At 39.0% G+C, this 23,934-nt stretch overlaps 1 protein-coding gene across 3 annotated transcripts in view; it reads right to left on the bottom strand.

Moving 5' to 3' along the window:
- Positions 1–23,934, bottom strand: part of LOC117973415 (high affinity cAMP-specific and IBMX-insensitive 3',5'-cyclic phosphodiesterase 8B-like) — a 75,141-nt gene that overhangs the window by 16,142 nt on the left and 35,065 nt on the right. For all 3 annotated transcript variants that reach the window (XM_058993763.1, XM_058993725.1, XM_058993691.1), the window contains 6 exons: positions 7,589–7,779; positions 5,848–5,907; positions 5,199–5,256; positions 4,229–4,317; positions 1,310–1,388; positions 159–299 (listed from right to left, as the gene is read on the bottom strand). In XM_058993763.1, the coding sequence (XP_058849746.1) occupies positions 159–299; positions 1,310–1,388; positions 4,229–4,317; positions 5,199–5,256; positions 5,848–5,907; positions 7,589–7,779 (618 nt within the window). The remainder of the gene's footprint in view (positions 1–158; positions 300–1,309; positions 1,389–4,228; positions 4,318–5,198; positions 5,257–5,847; positions 5,908–7,588; positions 7,780–23,934) is intronic.

Here is a 23,934-nt window from a genome sequence, read left to right as displayed (position 1 = left end):
AATTCCAAAAGAGAAAAAAAGGTTACATTTTTTAAAATGGCCCTAAAATAAGCCCCTAAAGGAAAGTGAGTGAGTTGCTTGTGGTTTGGTAACGTTATTGGGTGATGCCAGCCCTGCCTGTCTTGCAGATTGTCTTAACTGCAGCCTCCTGCACTCACCTTTCCCTTCTTGATGCACATGTTGATGGTGTCTAGGAGGTCCGCCCTGTTTTTGTCACTTTTAGGTAACACAGTCAGCTCTTTTCCTATCAGCTCTCCTTTACAATAACCCATCATCCGCTCAAAGGCTGGATTCACATACTGTAAGAAACAAACCTTTTTTTGTTATTTTGAAATGTAATACACATGCGCTGTTTCACTCTAAAAGAAGGTGCTTTATTATGAATAGGAAGAACAATAAACAAACAAATAAATTAAATAACAACGTGAAAGTACGAATATCCATTTTCAGACGGTCAAGCTGAAAACTGTGAACCAGTATTGAAAAGTGTTTTGATAATGGAATGCTATATTGAGCTGAGTGGCTTATTTTAACATTACAGAACTCTAGACGCTGTGGTTGACTTATGATGTTTGAGACTTTAAGATGAGGGAACACAAAACCACTTTTTTACAGTGAAACCTGGTTCCAGGAGACATGGGAGACCTAGTTTGAGGCAACTTTGCTGTATAAAATCCCCAAGGTCTCCCCTGGTGTGCCATGCAGTGGCCAGAAACCTAGTCTCCTGAAACTAAGCTCCAAGCCACAAAGTGGCTTTGTGTTCCCTCTGCTTTAGTCTCCAGAATCCAGAGTTCCAGGATACTAACGTTAAAGTGCCTTTGTGGTCCAGTGCATAGTAATTCATTCAGAAACACCCACACTGTGTCCTGAGTCTGTGCTTGTAAATGGGCAATGAACCGCGAATGGTGCAGGCTCCTTTACATACCATATTGCATCTCAAAAAAATAAATGATAGAGTCATTGCATATGTATTGTAACAAATATATATTCTATAAAGACAACTGATTCCCAAGATATAGGCTTCACTTGCTCAGCCAATCAGGTGTCAGTACAGCTAGGTCACTGTAACCTACATTCACAGTGCGCAAACAAGTCAATAGGTTTTCTGATTTGAAAAACAAAGTCAAATGACCACTGGCAAAAAGGATTTTGTTCGACCCATAATAGAATTAGACAAAGTGAATCATTCAAGACATCACAAGCCAATATCTTAAAGCATCATGACAGCAATATAACAACCATATTATACGAAGTCTGTATCTACAATACTATCAGCTGCAATAAGAACCCATGCTGCCTGTCACCATACCTGTATGATGTGGTCTTCACTGGTTATTTCTACTGCTTCTTGACAGTGCTCCAACGCGATAAACACGGAATTACAGGCTCTGGAAGTAACAAACAAACCAAAAAACACCACCATCAAATCAAAATATTCATCTTTATGACCCCTATCACAAAGGAAACAACGCTTCATATAAAACATGTTTCATACTTGAATGGAACCAGAAACTGTTAATCATACTATGGGAAATTCAATAAGCCTTTTACTTCAAAGTGTCATTTTCATAGACTTTTTTTTTTCTGAAAAGAGAAAAGGACCCGTTAATGTTACAAAACTAGAAATAAACAATTTAACAATACCTGGCCCGTGAATATTTTCATTGTATTTCAAAAGTCTTGAAAATTTAGTGTGCGCCTTTCCTATTTCAGAAATAATGGTGCAAATAACACTGGAGTAAATGGAGTTGGGACTTTTGAACCCTTATCAAAATGTTGACGTTTCATGTTGAAACAGCTCTAAACTAAATATTGTTGTAAAACAAATAATACATATATAGGCATTGGAGATATCAGATATGTGATAGGGTGCTGCCATTGCTTACCATTGTGACATCATTATTATACATCCAGCTCCTTTGGCAGCGGGTGCTTTGAGTAGCCTAACTTTTTCTGCTCGCTCGGGTCACTAGTGAAATCTGTCTTGCAGAGCTCTAAGCTGCTCAGGGGGAGTGGAACTGAACATGCCGTTAAGAGGGTTCACTCACTGAGCTGCTCTGAGCGGCTCACTTACTTAACACACCCATTGAGTTTAATCTGATTAATCTTTGTGATTCTTTCCATATGTTGGATAAAAAGATACTGCATCGTTGAGTATGTGATAATAACTTCTACCATATTAGTGAGAATGTACTGACATAACGAAAAACAGCCCTAACTACAGAAATGTGTGAGATTAAAGGATGGCAGTAAGTCTCCTACAAGAACAACATCCATGTTTTTTTTGCTGTTGGCAAATATTTATCACAAGTAACTGCACTAATATACTCTGGCAGGTCCAGTTCCATTTTAGTCCATTTACATCACTGACTCACTCGCCATAATCTAATGGTGTTAATGTGTGTGTGAATTTAGCAATGCTAACAAAAACACACTGTACAGTACAAATGATCTTACAGGCCAGTTTTTGCAGCCAGTAAAGACTTAGGGGTAGACATATTAAGATGGGCCAGTCGCAGCACAAACATAATTTGCATTTCAATTCGCAAAGTATACATTTTGTCGTATGCACTAAGAGAAAATATGTTACTGAAAAGAGCTGCAATATACAAATTTAAATATTTATCATGTCTTCCGAGTGAGATCTCTAGCATACATTGCGAGAGTTGTGCGACATTGTTCAACTAAATAGCGGGAGCTGAGTTTGGTTTGCTGCAGCAGAGGGGGCCCGAAGGATAACGTCTATATGGGTGCAAGAATCCAAATAACATTGCTTTTGTTAAATGTAAACGTCATCTGTACAATGCATTCTGTTCCGTCTTCATTTTACCTATTTTAATACTGTTATATATATATATATATATATATATATATATATATATATATATATACAAAATGAAAGGCAGTTTAATCCCATCAAATTCTATAGTGGTGCCCCAACCTTCACCCCCAAAAAGCTTTTCATAATCATACAGTAGCTCCTCGCTAAACCAGACATGTTTGTCCGACATAAGGAGATGTCCGGTTTAAAAAAAATACAATAAAATTGTACACACATACAGTACATTTACAGTTCTTGGTGTATTTTAAATATAAATCATTGCACTGAAATAACACTAATGTGTTTTGGGTAGGCTACACATTACATTTTGTAAAAATATGAATCTGTACAGTAGGCCTATAGAGTATACAGTACAGTAGTAAAATCAAATGAATACCTAGCACACTTTTCTTTTTACTTTAGCCTACTTGTAACACAAAATAAATCATGCTGCTGCATTGTACACATTGGTGTACAAGGTGAATAAAAGATTATTTAAAATTGTGAAATTAAATGATTTTAGGTTTTTTTTAAAATTTTATTTTCATTATTATTATTTTTAACTTGGCCTACTTAGTAGCCTAGACAATTAACACACAGTAGATCATGGTCCTATACAGATGCTCACAATGGGCTGGAGGGGTTAGTGGCACATGTGTGCAGTCTATTGCTCCCAACATGCTGGGAAAACCAGAAATGTCATAGAAATTTGTTTTCGAGTCTTGTAAGGACACCCTGACTTCAGTGAAAATTAGGTACTTGGGTGTTCGCCTCAAAAATGCATTGAGCACAACTGGCAACGCATGAGAGAAAGCGGACTGGGAAATGCCAGCAACAATTGCGACTGTTTAAAACTGCTTTCAAAAGTTCTTAACAAACTGATGCAATTGTAAGTGTCGCAACTGTCGGCATTATAATATTTGTGAACCCTCATTTGCACTATCTCTGCCCCATTTTTGCAAATTTATGCAAACACACCCATAATTACATATTCATCTAAGGTTGAAAAGCAAAGAAAAACTGCTGTCGTAAAGCATTCCCTAAAAAGTCACTAACAGCATTGCGCATGTTTAGTACATTTCACCCAGGACTTCCGACTCGTTTGCAACTGGTTTGCGACTATTGCGACAGATGCAACACTTTAGTACATCTACCCCTTAATTTTCTTTTATAGAAAATATACGTTTACGTGCACAAATCACTAAGCATTAGCAAATGGTATGTTGGCTTAATTATGGTAATGCTATTTCTCTGTTCTGCTGGGTAAGTCTTTCAGACAGATACTACCATAAAGTACCATGAGGAACTTGCTGAAAACAGCATGCTGGTTCTTGATCTGTACATCTGGTTAACTGCAATTAAATAATCAAATGAAAGACAACACATGGCTAAGTAAATTGTGCATACCGTAGCTTGAACAGAGAGCGCACCTCCCCGTGCTCTAACTGAATCAGCTCATTGTAACAAGTTGTGGTACTGCTGTTCTCAAAGAATCTCTGTGGGGGAAAAAAAAGAAACATGAACAGGATTAGAAAAAGCTGTAACTCCTTCTATAACTGGGAAATGGGAGATGCAGGGTCAGAAGCCCGAATCCTTCTATAACTGGGAACTGGGAGATGCAGGGTCAGAAGTCTGAATCTGCATGACTGCTTGTTTGTGTTGGACTAAAAGGGGTACTTGTAGAGAATAAGGGAGTCACTGGGATATATATATAGGGATATATATATATAGAGAGAGAGAGAGAGAGAGAGAGAGAGAGAGAGAGAGAGAGAGAGAGAGAGAGAGAGAGAGAGAGAGAGAGAGAGAAGCTTGGTGCAGAAAATGCTGTCTAAAAAACTTTTTTGTTTATTGAAAGCCAAATTGTACTGTAACAGTAGATAACTCAAATTCAACCCCCCAATGGGGCATTGCCTTTTTAGAAATGATATTGCAGAAGAAAAAAAAGCATTATTTATTATCATTGATACGCTGAATTTAGCCACTTCTGGCACTTATGGTATAAGTGGTATAGTATAGGAGTCTGTGCTCTATACACTTCTCAGGTAGTGTGCAGCAACAATAACAGAGCATTCTTGCTAACGACTCGCAACTAGAACAAGCTGTGTGACTCTGGAAGAAGTCAATTTACTGTACCTGGAGAAAGAGCTTCTAAAGGGCATTTCAGAATTCTTTATATCTGGCCTATTTTCATCCATAAACTCCCTGCAATTTTAGTTATAGTTTGGGTTGGAGTCAAAGACCTAAACATCAAGACTGTGAATGTCACATAGTATATTTAATACGTATATGTATGTTTGTTTCCATATCTACCTACAGTATTAGAAACATTCACATGTGATGATATGAAGGGTTAATGGCAGCATCTTTAAGTGCATACCCTATTGAATCCAGCGTTGAGAAGTGGCAGGACTGAAGACTCTTCTTGACCAGGTTGTCTACATAGAAAAACATATATATAAAATAAATACTCTTATTCCACCCCCACCCAAAATACACTCAAATGAAATGCAGTGAAAAATGTCAGATATTCTGGGGAAGGTGTAAAACATTGCATTACTTCCAATACAAGGTAGGAATATGCTGACAATAAAACAATGGGATGTGAAATCTCATAATACTACATCAGAGAATGGTCAAAATAAACAAGAAATAAAGCACTGGCACTTAAAGGGATGCCTCGTGTAATCTACAGCTCTCTGTTCTTGCTCAGATCGTTATTCTTGTATGCTATCTATTCTAGACAACTTGCTTCTGAAAATAACGCTCAAGGCTTACTGTATGGAAGTGAGGTTGGGAAGCATATCAGTGTTGCACCATGCCCCACATATGAGCTTCAGTGCACAGTGCAACAGTAAAATACTGCCCCATGCTTACGAGAATAGTTGGTAAGCATGGCAAATAATGTTACCATCAGAAACAACAATATTTAATCATGGACAACACACATAATAGGATTTTAAACAGGTGAAGAATTATATATTAGGAAAATGTTGTAGATGATATAAAATATCCCTTGAAGGACTTACATTTGTGGTACCACAGCTAGTATTACAGTGTGTTCAGAAGGTTTGGTAGCGCGGATTGACCTAAGAAATAGTAACAATAATACAATAATTACAGTATGCGGTTGTGGTGAAAGTCCACTGTATAACAAGACATACATATTAAAACAGCATTAAAAGTATATTCATTGGTTTACCAGTAATATTGTATTACTTAACAAAACACAGTCAATTCGTCTTTAAAACACAAGTTAGCTTTCATCTGAAAGCCTTTCAATCATATTTTAACATTTTTAAAATGCAATGCAAGCTCCAGTATTGCTTTTGAAGTTAAGTGAATGTTTGTTTTTTAAATCTTTATTTATCTGCTCAGTGCCCCTTGTAAAAGTTTACCACAGTAAAATCTGAAAGGTAATTGTGCTGTTTTCCAAGGTTTTGCCATGGTTAGACCACAGTTTTCAATGTCTTGCCATGGACAGCAGTGTGGAGTAGTGGTTAGGGCTCTGGACTCTTGACCGGAGGGTCGTGGGCCCAATCCCAGATGGGGGACATTGCTGCTGTACCCTTGAGCAAGGCACTTTACCTAGATTGCTCCAGTAAAAAACCCAACTGTATAAATGGGTAATTGTATGTAAAAATAATGCGATATCTTGTAACAATTGTAAGTCGCCCTGGATAAGGGCGTCTGCTAATAAATAAATCAATAAATAATAATAATGTTGTTTTTTAACATGCTTTCCAATGTTTACCTATAGTTTACCATGCTTTCACTAAGCTTGATTACACTTTGTTATGCATTTACAATTGTAATCTTTTGCAAGGGCGTAAGACTATTTACAAGTACCGGTACAGTATATCTTTCATGCGTATTGCATACTGCAGCAGTTCAGGTATCAGGCACACCAGTTTTTCCTGTGCAAATTGAGCACCTCCCTTATGGCAGCCACTGACACTGGCTGAGAACCTGAATGCTGTCTGAGAGAGCTGGAGTTATTTCCACCCAGTCTTGCATACCCTTCCCCCTGTTGATATTAAATCTATCGCATCATCCAGTAACTACTAAATAAATCATTCACAGCCGCTCAGCACAAAAAAATACTTACTGGCTACAAAACCGAGACGCAAAGTCTAAGCGCAGACCTAAAACAGGTGACAACACAAGAGTCCCTTTCATCCTTTCATAAGTGCTATTACAGAAGCTCATTACTGTTTCAAGTCCCGTTTAGACTGGCCATTAGCACATTAGTACTAAAAATGCTTATTTTTCCTCCTAAAGCTTTTAAAAAAAATATTCGTGAATATGTTTAAAGAAAACCATGAAATGGCTTGGCATCTCAACCCATTACATTGAACAAAGAGTAAAGGGCTGGCAGGAAACCGCTAACCTCACAGTAGAATGAGACACGTGTTTCATATGCTGATTTCAGTATTATTTGCAGGAGATTCATTACAATGATTTACAGGGCTGCTATACTGTAAGCCTTAAATGCTCACAGAGCTACAATTGGTGTATCTGTGCACTATTTTCTTAGTATGACCGGACAACCTGTCATGTGTTACTGTCTGTGTGAATTGTACTACAATGGGAAGAGAATTACATACTGTATATGAGAGTATAGCTTTAAATACATTTAACTTATTCTTGAACAAAACCGGGTATAAATGATCAACCCGAACTGAGACAAATTGAAGTCATGTCTCCCTTTAAATCTATATTATCCTGCTGGTGATTTCTGGACTTTCTTTACAAAAGGAAGACTTTTACCTGCAGACAGCTTCTGCATCGAAGTATCTGGCGTGCCTGGCATCAATGACGATTATCTCATGCTGCTTGTCTAAAAAACACTCAAGCGCTGACTCTGGGGTGCGTGCAACGCTGCACCTGTACCCCGCCCGCTCACACGCCCACCAGAAGCCATCGCTCTGGCTGTCCTCTTTGGCAAAGATAAGCAGCACCTGTGGGATTGAAGAACAGAAACAAAACAGTGATCTTGGAAATTGCAATGCAACCCATCATATTCATTTATTTATTATCAGGCATTCACACCTGGACAGCCCATGTTACTGGTTTGTCTCTAAACAGCACGGTATAAATTCGCCTGGTTTGAATACTACTGGCAGTTTAGAGTTTCCTGCCTGCAACCTTGCCTAGCTTAACATCTGTACTGCTTACGAAAAGAGTAGCACTGTTTTAGCAATCTCGACCTGACATCTGCCTTATTAAGTTGTGAAAATGTAATTTGGGAGTGAAATATGAAACAGGTGTAATTAAAGAAAGTGTGATTATAGAATACATTTTTGACCATACTACAGTCATCATTTCAGTACCTCATCATGTCCTGTGCAGTTGGTCGCCAGATTCTTTGAGCTTCTTTGCAAAGTCTTAGGAACAGTCTATCAGTTTAGACTACACAGTTAAGTTTCATGGAGTTAATGCACACATTCATAAATATCTGTAAAAGTGGAAGCCCTAAACCTGGCATGCATTAATAAAATGTCAAAGTAATTCAGATCATTTTGATGTGTTGGGGTGTGGCCACCACGTTTAACAGAGACCATCCTAATCAGCATGTACTGCATGATGTGGTCTAACATTCCTGACTCGTGAGGCTTGTGTCTGACCTGTTGCTCATCGCTACGGGCAGGAAGAAAGATCTCATAGGCTGTGACATAATGTTTCACGAGGAACAGACTCAAAAAAGGTCTTTAAGATATCTTCGAAATATATATTTTTCACAAAAGAAAATAAAGGATACAAAATATTTTGAGTAATAAAATACACAGACATCTTCCTCAGACGGAAGAAACCAATAAAATAATGATATTGTAATAAATGTGAATGCTGGCGCATTATTATGCAATTGAAAGACGTCAGTGTCTAAAAAAAGAACTTTGTGCCAAATACCATATCTGCGACAGCCAGGAGACTGAATTCGTGAGAATACACTTATTTGCACAGCAGTTTATAAATAAGTGAACTTAGCATTGTTGTTTAAATATACAGCACTTGATAAAATATAAATTATAGTTTGCTGGCAGATCCTAATCATTTAAAAGATTCTCAGCATGTACCTTTCTGCCAGCTCAGCACCACCTGACTAACTTGTTGTCACGCCATATCTGGATTTTACTGCTAAATAAATTTCAGCGAATCAGAACACACGTTTCACCTTCTGTATTCCGCAACACATCACAGGGAAACCCTGTTCATGAATAATAGAGTTATAGCACGGTGCACGTCTGTGTGTGGGTGATATCAACAGACCTCTGCTTTCAGGCTTGGTGTGTTCACTTCTACTCCGATAATACTCTGCCATACACATATGTTTGCCGTCCTATAATCCTACAATTGATCACATTTTAAAAATACCACGTTCAATTACACAAATCAAATAAATGCAGGACTGTCCATTATGCCCAGTAAGATCAAATGAACAGGCAATGTGAGTTAGTGTGAGCAATCTAGTACTGTCGGAGATACTGTGAGTTACTGTATAAGCTACACTAGTGATGGTTTTAGGAATGTCACTTTGAATAAAGTCAACTCTTAAACTAAAGTCTCATTATTTTCAAAGTTTTTATTTGGGTTTGAGTGGTGTTGAACATTTAAGTTTGATCTAAGATACTAATTACTGTGACTTTGTTACTTGTTACCTAAGAAACCCCATGTATATTGTATTAATAAACTTTGTTTTTACACTATGCAAGCTTTACCTTTAAGGTTCATATATAAAATACATGGATGAACACCCACAATTCATGGTTTTTAGGCACTTTTAACATCTGTCTCTGTGAAGATTTACAATCATCCTCTATCAACAACAGCACCAACCAAGCGGACAAGAAAAAAGAATCTTCGACTCTGACAGCGACTGAAAAATAAAATAAAAAGCATACCCCATTGACACAGCTTTTCCTTAAACATACATTTACAAGTACGGTATTAAACACTGCATAGTGTAGATGCAAATTGTACTTAGGACTTTTAAGCCGGCTTAAAGGCAACTAACACAGTTTAAATGCATAGTGTGGACATAACCTAAAAGAGTTAGGAATCTGAATGTTATATTGCAGAATAATTTGTCTCAATTGAAAAGACTGGGTTTGAACTGGGGAGACTCCCTGTACTAAACACACCTACACCTGGTGCTATTCTGCAGTTGAAAGGACCGTGCTTAAACCTTGAACATACGATGCCTATAACCTAATCAATACATTCACTACCAGCAAGTGACAAATGCTTATTTTATCTATGTAAATGTCTATTAAAGAAAGGTTAATGTAAGTTAACATCAATTAACCAGTTATTACACAAGACAGCTGTTGCTCTCAGCAGATCAGTCCAGGAACTCGTTATCTGTGAACACTGTATGGGACAGGAGACAGAGGAAAGCTGTCTGCAGGCAGCTGGCCCCAATCCAATATCAACATGCGTGTTCGCTGGTAACTCAACTCCCTAGAATCTCACAAAGCAGTAGACAGAGATGTCCAGGCAGGCATGGCAGAACTTCAAACAGGAGTAAGCTATGGGAAATTACGGAGAGGCTAAGATAGGAACTGAGACATAAAACTACAAATCAGGGTTGGAATTTAAAAATCCAGAAAAAGGACTTCTGTAGAAATCCCACAGAACCATCATATAAAAGAAGTCTGGGAAATGTAGAGTAGGAATACAATTGCCAGAAGGTTTTAGTGCACTCACGTCTCGATGGTGTGCCTCTCATTACTGGGAGCCTGGGTTTGTTTGAACCCAGATTAGGTCACCGAGTGAAGTGAATGTGATGGTCTCAGCTCAGCCCCCATGGATATCAGTGCATGTCACGACAGCAGCACACAATGTGGCTGTCTTTGAGGTCCAGGATTGCATGACAGAGATGTTAAAGAGTGAGCAGCGGGGTTCAGAACAATATAGCGCTGCACGTCCCCACGTGTTACTGCAGCTGTTTAAATAACACACCTGCAATGTTTCTCAAACCCCAGTGACTAAGTCTAAATGTAACTGTTTATTCTGCAAATATAGCCCTTCAGATGTTTTTACGACACCTCGATATAAAATAAGAAACTGAAGCCTAAAAATGATAAATATCTCAGCGTTTTTCTACCCATGTGCTCAGCGTGATATTTCACTGGTCTGATTATGAGCACGTCTAACATGACTGTCCTCAAAACAGGACGCAGCAGTTTGTAGCCCAAACGAAAAAAAATTGCATTTTTTTCTGTTAAGAAATGCTGATTTAGAATGTATCAAATTAAATAAATACAGCTTGTATTTTGATTTGTTCAAAGAAATGAATTTGGTATTTAATTGGTTAAGGGAACAATGAATACCTGCTGCTGTTCACCACCTTTGGAATCTAGGCAGACATGTATGTGAAGCTAAAGCTTGTCTGCTATATACACATTACACAGAGAATCTAACAACCAACACATTGACATGATGCTTCCTTACCAAGGAACTTGAATCGGTTCTTACTTAACCACACAGCAACTCCGAGCCTTTGTTTAAAACTGACCACATGCTAACTAACATGCTAAACGTGGTGGATGTTCATGCTTCACTCTTAAGTTTGCATTGTTTTAGTATAGCAGGATAACATGGTTGCTGCATTTGCTTTGCATCTGATCCAAGCCGCTCTGCTATTCTCAATGGCAAGCTAACACATTTTGTATGACTCTCTAAAAGAGACCCCATGGAGTTCAGAGTCTGCTCTAACAAGGTAGGCTGTCAGCGAAGAAGCCAGGGTGATATATGGGATGGTATTTGTATGCTCTTGTGAAAGGTCAATACTCTTTCATCTTCAGCAGGTTGTGTAACCATGGTGTTACCATGTGAAATTCAACACACCCATTGCCCCCAGAGGTGCTCTATGTTTGTGGTGGTGTCCAAAGCAATCCCTGTCCTTGTTTGATCTCTGCTGTCTGCTCCATCACTCACTCACACACCTAGTTGCCACGGATGGACACGGCCACAAAAAATCCTGTCAGCAATGCCCTCTAGAAATCCATCACAGGTTTCAGCACCATGTCCCTGGGCAAGGACACTGCTGACTCACACATTTATTGTAGGTCTTCCTCAGGAAGAAGTTCAGTAAATAATTTAGTCATGCAGAGGATACCATAACAATGCCAGCAATTGATACCAACATGGTATTCAAGCAACCTCACTAATAAACTAGTAACTTCATCAGCTACTCATTGATTTGCACATGCCAGTGTCTGTGAGTTTGTAATGCTTCTTGAAATACCACTGCAAATTTTCCCATTTGTTAGCAAAAGTGTATCGCTGGTACGCTTTGTGCTGAGAGAAGTATTGTCAGAATATCATGAATCTGCATAACCATCCGCTCAATGCACAATAAGATTAGAAGCACAATAAAATACAATCACTAGCTGTCTACAACATTTAACTTCCACAAACTCTGTTCATTTCTTACAAAGTAACTTTCGCACACAGCTGCCCTGCTTTGTCAAATCAGACCAGAAATCAGGAACATTTCTACCAACTTTATTCTGAGCCCTGCTCGAGTCCTGGCCAAGCTTGGAATATGTGCAGAAATGTGGAATACAGTCATTTCAAACCACTCTGCCATTGGCACCCCACCAAATACAAAGCTTAGTTGAAACATTCATCTTTTACTGTACATGGCAGAGCACAGGTCTTGAGAAACTAACACACAGTAAGTGTACTCCCTGCAAGCAAGATAGATTTTATTTATAAACCTGCCCCAGCAAGAAGTAAGAACCATGGTAATATAACTGGAGAAGGAATGTGTTAGGAGTTTACACTATGACTACAACACTACAGTACAGATGATTTATCAGGAGATAAAGTGGAAAGATAAAATATGCAAGGAGAAACAAAATGCTAGGATAAATAATTACACTTATAGACTTTAATTAACCTGATATAAACTGTCATAATATTAATATTTGATGCCAATTAGAAAACATGGGTTTGGGCTGCTGCTATAGTAAAGAACTGTTTACATTTACACTGTACTGGTGGGACTGAGAGGAGTCTGGGAAGTTAAAATCAAGCATAATAAATTCTGTCACACCAAAACCAAAAGCTTTCATGCTGTGATGATTTCCATCTGTCACCTACACTGAGAGTTAGTCATGGAGCCAATACATTGTCTGAATTATGAGAACAATGTCTCCTTAAGATAAACTGCAAAACATAAGAATAAACTCCCGCTCAATATAAAACAGTCCCCTACACTACGCAGCTTTCGCTCCTCCCTTAAAACATATCTTTTCACCCTAGACCATCCCACTGCGTGCCCTAGCCCCTAACCCCCCGGTCAGGACCCTGCCTGTTTGCCCAACCCTGCCCTAGCCTCTGTTCTCACTGTAGCAACACTCTCTACTTCCTCACCCTTGCCCAAAAAACATACCTTCTTCCTTCAGCCATTTTCTCTTGATTGTACCGTTTAGTTTAAAAATTGTTAAGCGCCTTGGCTAAAGGCGCTATATAAATATAAATAAATAAATAAATAAATAAGAACAAAAGAAAGAGCCCTGTTAAATCATCCAAAAAATGCTGGAGTTGATGTTTCAGAAATTGAAATTACTGAGCCAGCCACCAGACCTTTTCATGACTGCATTTTCTTCTCTTGAGTACTTGATTTTGTCTCTTGGTGGCTGTAGAAGGGTGCTTCTCTCCAAATCGCTCCCAATGTGCGCTCGCACATGATTACGTTCATCTATTGATAGCCAGCGAGGAGGTTTTCAGGGTTTTGCTGGAAGACTTTGTTATAACAATCTGCAACCTTACAACCATTGATGTATGCATAAGGCCCAAGGAAAACTACAATATACATTTATTAATGCACACATTCCTGAATAATAATATGAACACAATGTAAGCTGGTGGACCAAGCACTTTGGGCAGTATTTGTTTTTGCCACCATGGCTCACAAGGCCGCCATTGTCCTATCCAACCGATTGGGTCTTTCAGAAGATGGGGCTGATTCACATCTGGGTCAGGCTTCCACATAATCCCAATTCTCTAGCCACTGAACAACTTGTTGCCCTTTGAGTAGAGGTTAACTCTTTCATTTATTGAATAGATTTCACATGGACAAAAACCCATTGAGATGAGCCATCTGGTTTTCAAGGACACCCTTGGATAAGGAACATGCAAAGGCAGAGGTGCTCGGTTATGCACTACTCAAAAAACAAATACATCAACACACATAACGTACATTCTTAGGATCTTGGGAGCTGTACAAATCATTGCCTGTGATTTTAACAGAATGATTTGTATAAATCAGTCAGGAAACTTATACAATAGATTATTTATTGAAACAGACTGGACACCACTACTACATTATACATATTTTACACTACATTCTTTCGCCATTCGAGGTACCCCTACCCATAAATTAGCTCACAGGTAAGTGGAGAGGCTGACCGTAAGGAAGCCATGGGCAAGGGGCAGGACAGCCAACAAAGCAGGTGGAGGCTGGAGAGGAGAAAGCAAACTCTGCTGCACAGAAGGGGCATAGTAGATCGAGATGAATAAACCCCTTCCTTGCCAATTATTGGACCTATTGTTTATCGAAGGACAAAAAAGATACTAGCTATTCGACTGACAATTTTATCCTAAAATATGCTTTGATATTTTCGTGATTTGAACTGAGGTTAAAGTGAGTCCCCTGCCAGAACCATAATTAATTTGCTTAATTAAGAAGAGCCAAGGTAACAAAAGGAAAACAAAAAGTGTATTGTATCCTAATGTGTGGTTGCATGGATCTGAGATGAGATTTGGTTTTGCTGAGCAAAATCAATGAGCACAGTTACTGTATTAAGTGTTTTTAAATGCAAAGCTTCATGAGTTAAGCAAAGATAAAGGTCTAACCATGAAAGTTCATGAGATTTTTTACACTGCGTCTCAAACAAAAGAAGAAAAAAAAGTCAATTGATTAAACAAACCTATGCATACATGACATTTGCCCCAAATTCAAATGAAGGGAAAGTGAAGCAAAATGCCTTCATTTATGGGCTCTTACTATCCACTTGCACCTTGAACATGATACCAGTGCCAAGGGAGTGCCCAAATGAGTCTCTATCACTGGCAGCCTTACAGATAGCCATTCATATAGTATTAGCTGAACAAGAAAAGCCATGATAGACAAACACGATATATGTAGGCTAGTTTACAGCTGCGGAAAAACCTTTCAGGTCAGGCTTTGAACTTTCTTCAATACAGTACTGTATGTTTAAGATAACTGGCACACGGACAATCCTTGTGAATGTATAACTGTTGATAAGGGGCTGTGTAAGATGCGATTCCCAGCTGCTGGATCAGAAGCTGCTCTACTTGCCGGTGCTTTGAAATATGTTGATTCATGAGAATATAATAAAAGTGCCGGTGAAACTGATGGGATGTAGTTTCTCATTTATTTAATATCTTTACAGATGTGTCACAGATCTCCACCAGCAAACTGGAAATGATTGTCCTTGTTTCTTTTTAAAGACTCTTGGCTAGTGTCGGTGTTGAGAGCCCCCTACCCACTTTGTACTTCTATTTGAATCACACTAAATGTATTCAGCGTAGCCGGGGGGCTGTCTGTGTCGTGGGACATGATATCGATGTCCTCCCTAGTGAAAACCGATATAAAGTATTCATTTGTTTTCGCCTTCTCATCCTCAATGCTTCCCCTGTTGGGTTTCCTCATATATGACCCCAATATCAGAGACAGGTGTCTGCACAAAGCCTGAACAGCTACACTTAGTGTATGGTTTTTATCTAACCTGAATCCCGGGTTATGCATATTCATGTTTATAGAAAAACAGAGACTGACAGAAGGAGAGAGAGTAGACAGCCTTTCTGAAAAGGTTGGCTCGTGTGTAAATACAACTTCATGACACAGTTCAGTAACTTATAGGATTTTTGTTTGTTTGTGTTTGTTTATTTATTTAGTAAAAATGCACGTTCCAGGATTGGCCAATTATAAATACCAGGCCAGTTTTTAAAGCTTTTGATCCACTATGCTTTGCATGGATCAAATGGTTTACAAATAGAACACACTGTCCGTTTGCCAGCTGAGTCATGCATGAGCATAAAGCACCAGATACAGACTACACAGAAAATGTACAATACAAGCAAACCCCAATAATTATAAAGTGATTCAGTACTGTCAGCCAGGCTTCTTTAGGACGGTAGAAGCTGCATTGCCAGAGCATCAGCTGTGACTCAAATTAAAATTCAACCTGCCAAAGAAGCCACTTTTTCATTTTCACTTTCCTGCTTCTCAAGCCCAGAAGGGAAATGGCTTCCATATGATACTGCAATAGAAGCGCAAAAACAACTCTGCGGTTGGGCAGAGAACCTACTGAAAACTTCACCCAAAAATATAACTAGAAAACAAAAAGATCTTCTGTAAACGACAAGGGACTTTCCAGGTCGTTGATATAACAACGTTACCTTTAATTAAAAATTAACAATGTCACGGTATTAACAAACAATGCATATTTAATGCCTTACAAGTGACTTTAAAAAGCATAAAAATAAGCATATTGTTTCCCTGTGAGAACAACCTTTCCCATGAATACATACCTTATGTGAACTCAGTCCTTCTTAATATCATTTGTATGGTGACTGCTGTGCTCTAATGTTCTGTGTATACTGGAACTGTTTATCCATCTTTTGTAACAGACTGTGCCAGGGACTTCTCTCTATAATAAGAGAAGGAATGCTAGTGTGCGATTACAATTTTAAACATGCATCTTGATAAAACTTTGCAGTGGGATAGCGAATGCTTTATCACTTTTTTGTTTGCACCGATCTCTTACTTGCAGGTGGCGCAGCCGCTTTGATTAAGCAAGTTCAACAGGGTTTAAACAAAAAACTGTCTCACTGGAGACCCTGAAGTTGCTTGCCCGGCTAACTCAATTACCCCCGTTTTTTTCTCCTCAGTTTAGAATGTCCAAATGTGTACACACATGATGTCGCAATAGAAGCTCAGCAACAGCAGCGGGGCATCCCGCCGATCCTACGACCGAGCTGATTGGCTCTTTACTCCCAGAGGCCATGTCGAGCTACCGCCCCCTAGAGGACAGGTGAGAAGAAACTATTCCTGACGATTCTGCCACGCTAATCCTCTGGATTACCAAAGCCAATGCGACGCTCCCGCCCTTAAAACAGTTCAGGGCAGTGTGACTGTTATGTTTGCTGTAATTTAATACTTTGCCTCAGTTTTTGTGGTTTCACAAGCCAGATTGGCGCCTTAGGCAAGTTAGTCCATTATTAGTGGTGATCGGGGTTTGTGAAACCAGACATTAGTGTCTGAAAGTTATGGAGGATCAATTAACAGAGGAAATAGCTTCAAATAGCATTTCCATGGTTCTTTTTCTTATCCTTTAACCTTTTTAAGATGTTTGCAATCATGCTGAGTGGTACTTAATGCAATTACTCAAATACTGCATCGTGTTTTTACTGTGTATAAGAGCTGCTCTTCAATTCTACTTTCCTGTCATAGACTTCAGTGACCCAAGCTTCTGTACAGCAGATCAAAGTGTTTTGTTTTAGTAAGTGGCAGCAGCTTTTGTTGTACAGCTACAGGGTAACACTTTAGTTTAGAAATCAGGTATAAGTGATTATAAATAAAGCTACGATTTTGTCACAGAGGTCACGGAAATCGTGAAAATTGTGAATTTGAAAAAGAAAAGTCTGTGAAATCTTAGAAATGGATTTAAAAACACTTGATTAGGTGTTGATTAAATGCAGTATGACATGCACTGAAAATACATATCTGCGAGTATCTGTACATTGTTTGGTTATGGATGCATGTAGCACTTATGTGTAGCTGTGTAGGTCAGCGAATGAGATAGAAGCAAGCATGTAAATCGGTGACAGCTAAAATGCAAAAAAAAAAAATTGTGAGTGACCTGTTTTCTGTAAAGACAGAAGAACAAATGCATCGGAGAACAGAAGTTTACCAACTTACAGAGGCTTTTTTTACAACACGCTGTTTGTTTCAGTCATGGAAAACTCTAATTCAGCACGGAGAATCCACAATGTGGATGATTTAAATTGCAGTTGAACAGACAAATTATTGATGATAATGAATTTGTCCAGAGATCTTATCCGTGGGTGCTGACAGCTATCCGTAGTGTAGCGAAAAAACGATGACATCATGTAGCCTAGTGCCGTGGATAGGAGGAAGTGACTCGTAGGTGACATGAAAGCCACATAGAGTTTTTATGACGCGTTGATTAGTGGGCAGATTCTCCTTCCAGAAATACAACCAAGTTTTCCCATTCATACAGTATTTATGTTGCAGATGAATGCGATACATCAAGCGCAGACAGCTGGGGGGGGGGGGGGGGTGGGCTGATGGTGATGGCTCGAGATTTATGCACATGGCTGATATATATTTTTTTTGTCCCAGTGTTAAATAATTAATTTCGGGGAGGGGGTTCAAATCCCTAAAACCATCCCCTAGCTACGCCACTGCCTGAATTACAGTGTTAACAGCTACAGTATATATTGCCGGCAACACGAAGGGAAAGTTGATCCAAAGTCGCTGATCACCCGATGGCGCTGGATCTTACTCTAACTACTGTACAGCTATGGCTGAACTAGAGCAACTGGGTTACAGCAGTGAATTGCAGGTACAGTACATAGAACTAGAGCGCTTAGATCATTAGAATATATGTATCTTTTTCATATATTTGTGTATTGTATGTATACACGTGTGTATATATGTGTTTTTATTGATATTGCTTGGATGTATAATTGTTGTATGGTTTATTATTGAGTATGGTCTACTTAGGTCTTTGTATTAGTGCTGCACTATTGAGATGTACCTGTGCTGGCCCAGTGAGCACAAAGTGAAGAAACTAAACTAAACTGTTCTGTAGCTATAAATCAGACTTGTCTTAAAGTATACTGGTTACCATTTCAATCCTTTCTTCTTACAGAAAATCCAGTAGTTTATTTCAGTTGAGTGATCATGTATTTATAAACACTAACATCAGCCATGAGCATCCGTTTACATAAGCATGACAGCACCAATAACCAGAAGTAGTGAGAAACATCTGTAATACTAAAGCACTAAACAAGCTTGCAACAGGGTAATGTCTGCTACTTTTTAATGGATCAGTTACACATACACAGGGCAGCAGTGTGGAGTAGTGGATAGGGCTCTGGACTCTTGACCGGAGGGTTGTGGGTTCAATCCCAGGAGGGGGACACTGCTTCTGTACCCTTGAGCAAGGTACTTTACCTAGATTGCGCCAGTAAAAACCCAACTGTATAAATTGGTAATTAACACACACACACGCACAATCCTAATACAGCAATGCTACATTGAACTGTAATCGCACAGCCCTTGATTTGTTTCACTGGTAAACTTCAAACAAAACATGTGACATTCCAAAACAAGCAATACAACAACATGCACTCTAAATCCTAGGAGTATGTGTGCCTGTTTTGTGTATCAGGTTATCACCTGAGAGTTAAGATCTGGAGAAGATAAGTTGTTCAAAACATTATTTGTCAAAATGTGTATTCGTTAAAGCTGTAGTGTCCCAAAAGAATGTTCTTGAAACACTTGACATGGTTAAGACTTTAAAATGCTGTGACAGTGTAGCGTCACGGTCAAGCTGTTACCGACAGGAAGAGAGACTCAGAGACAAGAGAGCTGCAGTGAAGCGCTATCACCCACATCTAATCACAAATACAGTACTACGGGCAGCAGTGTGGAGTAGTGGTTAGGGCTCTGGACTCTTGACCGGAGGGTCGTGGGTTCAATCCGTGGGGGACACTGCTGCTGTATCCTTGAGCAAGGTACTTTACCTAGATTGCTCCAGTAAAAACCCAGCTGTATAAATGGGTAATTGTATGTAAAAAATAATGTGATATCTTGTAACAATTGTAAGTCGCATTGGATAAGGGCGTCTGCTAATAAATAAATAATAATAATAATACGCACTTCTAAAAGCACACAGTGAGACCAATTCATAAAGCTTTAAAAACGTTTTTAATGTCATGGATTAAATAAGGTTTTGTATGCATGAAAGTGTTATAAACAGTTCCATGCATGTGTTTATCTTTATTTAATCTATCAAACAGACTTGTATTAAATAGCATCTTAAGCTTTGGGCCCATTGCAACAACAGGGATAGAAATATGAGTCCACGGGCTTGAGAATGCAGTACATGTAGCGCTGAGGGTTTCAATGGTACAAGACATTCACACCAAAAGTTCACAGGTTGAATAGTACATTTCACATCTTTAATATTTACAATTTTCAAAGTCAAATATAGTACAAATATATGAACACCACAACCAGATAATTGTTAGATAGGCATCCTCATCCTCTTGCTTACATACAGGTAAGTTCCTTACAACAGTCCTGTCTTGAATGTTTGTTGTAACTGAGTGTAGCAGGGCAGCCAAAAAGCCCTGCGTGTAAACAGCGGGCAGGGCGAAGCTCTGCATATAAATGTATTGTGTTTATTATTATTTAAGAGACAAGTATTGTTTATGTTTATTAAATTAAATGTTTTGTTATTGTTAGTATTGGTGTGCATGTGGTATTTTGTGTTTATTTAAAAGTGTTTAGTTTGTTGCTGTTTGGCAGCGTGGAGGGGGGATGGGAGCCCCATCCCTGTAAACACTGTGCAGAAGGTGACCATCTCCAGATTAATTAATTGATTAATTTATTGCTAATCTGGAGATGTTCACCGGTATGAAAACCCTGCAGCTGTGCCTGAGGGGGGATTGGAGTGTCTAGGAGTAGAGAACGGGAGTAAGAGGAGGTAACTACAAACTGAATTGATTCAAATTGTTAATAGAATATCATATGCTGGATATGGATTTCATCTTGACATTTGTTTTACTGTTAGGAAAAACATAAACGCAAAGGAAAAGGATCTCAGCAAATTCAAACCTTCAACAATGGTCTTGTTTCCAGTATCAGTATCTGTTTTGTTTTAAGCCTGAAGAGAAGGAATGCATATGGAACCCCAGAACCGCCTCACGATTCCATGTGAATGAATCTTGAATCACATGTGACCCACAGGCTTTCCTGCGTGTGATAAGCTTTAATCTCAATTACACCAGCTCCCAGGGCATTAGTCTAGAGCACATTTAAGACCAGGGGTGTGGCACCGCTGCACCCTGAACTTGGATTTCTGAAGCCACAGTCCTCAATGTTACTTTAGCGATGTTGCAGTGACTTTTCCTCTAAAGTATACCCTTTTCAGATGGTAACACACTTTCAGTGCTGCATCTCTTTTAAGAAAATCAGGTGATGAAAAAGGTTATCAATACCTGGCATTCGTGTGAATCGCTCTGATGACTACAAAACTGTCATATACTGAGCTTCAGCACAGCATCACTGATTCTGGCTCTGATGACTACAAAACTATGAGTGTTATTCATATTCAGAAACGACTGCAGTATTTTTTTTCTTTTTGTTTATTTTTCTTCCAACAGGCACTGAGTTCCTATGCATTCGGAAACATGTTTCTTTAAGTGCACCCGATCAGACAAACAGACGGACAGACAGCCTCTATTTAGACCTATATTCTGATCTATCAATAACTTGAGTGTAAAAGGGTAGACATGCCTCTTTGTTGACAGAGGGGATTTACACAACAGCAGCAGGTAATGTGTACTACATTACTGTAACAGCTAAGCATAAACCTGTTCAGCACTGAACACTCTCCATTATACTGATTCTCCACGGACACCTAGCAAACGCACAGCCAGACCAGGACAAACAGCCAGAACAGGACACACAGACCAGACACACAGCCAGACCAGGACACACAGCCAGACCAGGACAAACAGCCAGAACAGGACACACTGACCAGACACACAGCCAGACCAGGACATACAGCCAGACCAGGACAAACAGCCAGAACAGGACAAACAGCCAGAACAGGACAAACAGCCAGAACAGGACACACAGACTAGGACACAAAGCCAGACCAAGACACACAGCCAGACCAAGACACACATCCAGACCAGGACACACAGCCAGACCAGGACAAACAGCCAGAACAGGACACACAGACTAGGACACAAAGCCAGACCAAGACACATAGCCAGACCAGGACACACAGACCAGACACACAGCCAGACCACGACACACAGCCAGACCGCTAGACATGCAGCCTCCATATCCTTAGCAAGTTTCAGCACAAGTGCTTACTGCTTTAATGTGCAGCCACCTGTCTTAATAAATCATAAATCTTGAGCCCATTTAAGATTTTATTTTTTGTTGTTGTTTGTTTGTTTCAGTGAGATAGTTGCTACAAAACCTAATCAATCTGCTGTATAACTTTGAACCCCAAATTATAAAATCTGACTAAAAAAGAAAAAGATGTCCAATGTCTGAAAACAGCACAGGTCTGTCTACTAGACTCATCAGTTGCTATAAATAAACTACAAAACCATTGTAAAATGTATCCTTTTTTAAAATATGAAGTATAAATCTGCCCGCTCTTTATAATGTTATTCTAATGTTACCTGACCCCGTGTAAAACAGCTGCTGACCTGAAGAAGTCCAATGTCATTTCTGAGGCCAAAAAAAATGATGTAAATCAAAATATTCAGGCTGAGCGAGTCATAAATTGCCCCAAACTTGGCTAATCCAGCTAATAAATTGTCTCAAATAGCAGACGGGACAAGATCTACAGAGTGGTTGGTTTTGTTGTGTTTGGATACCATCTCCACAGGACCTTTGCAGCCTCATATTTTGCACTTTCCTAAAATGAAGACGTTCCACAGATTGTATTCTGCTCTTCCTCTTTCAAAGAGAAAAGCCAGAAGACACACTACAGACTGTAGGAGAATGCACTTCTTCTGAGTACAAATTAATTCTAAGAATTTTTTCTTTTTTTGTAACAGAGTAAACAAATTAATTATTAATAAGGCTGAATTTTTGTTGTTTTCACGGCTAACACAGATTTCACGTTGTACGTGGAATTTGCCCATTGTCGTGTAATATGCAGTTCCCTGTGAAAATTCTGATATCTGAAAGAATAATGTAAATATAGATTTTATTAGCACTTAAAAAAGATATAGCAAACGTTTGCTTTACTGATGCACTACCTGTCACATTTAGGAACATGGCAGCCGGTTTAGTTTGCTTCCAGTAAGTGATTGAACATATTGCATTGAGCTGCATAATTTCTTTAAAATGTCTTCAAAATACACACCAGCTGTTCCGAATACAGTAAATATTTCTGCTAAAGATCGCTCTGTGCAGGGGACGATGTTTTTTAATAATAACTTTTAATTTTTTCAATGGGCTCATCCAGTTGCTATTTCCCGTAATAACTGCACGGTTACTACGGGAAACACGTGCTCTTTAACATCAGCAACAGAGCGCGACCCCAGCGAGAGTCAAACTGAAAGCAATTCCAACCCTACCTCACATAGTTGAACTCTGGAAAAAAAAAATTCTCACCAGAGATTATAAAAATACTGCATGGGGTAGTGTGAAATAAGTGTGGTAACATTTATTTGTATGTAAATCTGCTCATCAGTAAATAATGAAAAACCCATTCTACAGATGGAATTCAGAATGTGTGAAGTTACAAATTGTTGATTACAGAAAGTACATAATGCTCAGAAAACTACTGACTTAGGTGTTGCTGAAACATTCAGTATACATATTTCTGTCTCAACTGTGGGAGAAACATGGCCGAAGCATGACTTCAGAGATACAGTACAATATATATTACTGATGGGAAACTTTCAAGTTAATCCTGTGTTTAAGTTTCAACATCATCTTGCCAGAATGTCACTTAACATGAGGAATATTTAGTAGCCAAGTGGGCAGGTGATCTTGTGAGTCCATGTTATACAAACAAGATTACGAGATACTGGCTAGCAACCAAAATAAACAAACAAAGATGATCTTAACAGAGTTAGGGAGGGGTTTGAATGTGATATGCGAAACAGTTGCTGTTCAACTCCGTGCTCATTTTGCACATCCCCATGCCTGTACAATGTTTATACCAGGGATTTTACCAGGCTTTATCATTCTGGGGGATATCTGGCTCTTCACATGCTTGCCTGTGCTTTCAGTATGCTGTATAATATGTTGCTATTTCACTACATTATACTGCAGCAAACATTTACAA

This window comes from Acipenser ruthenus, chromosome 1 (genome assembly GCF_902713425.1).
Source record: "Acipenser ruthenus chromosome 1, fAciRut3.2 maternal haplotype, whole genome shotgun sequence".
NCBI classification, from domain to species: Eukaryota; Metazoa; Chordata; class Actinopteri; order Acipenseriformes; family Acipenseridae; genus Acipenser; species Acipenser ruthenus.
The sequence above is the reverse complement of the archived record's forward strand: the minus strand, read 5'-3'. Positions and strand labels throughout refer to the sequence as shown.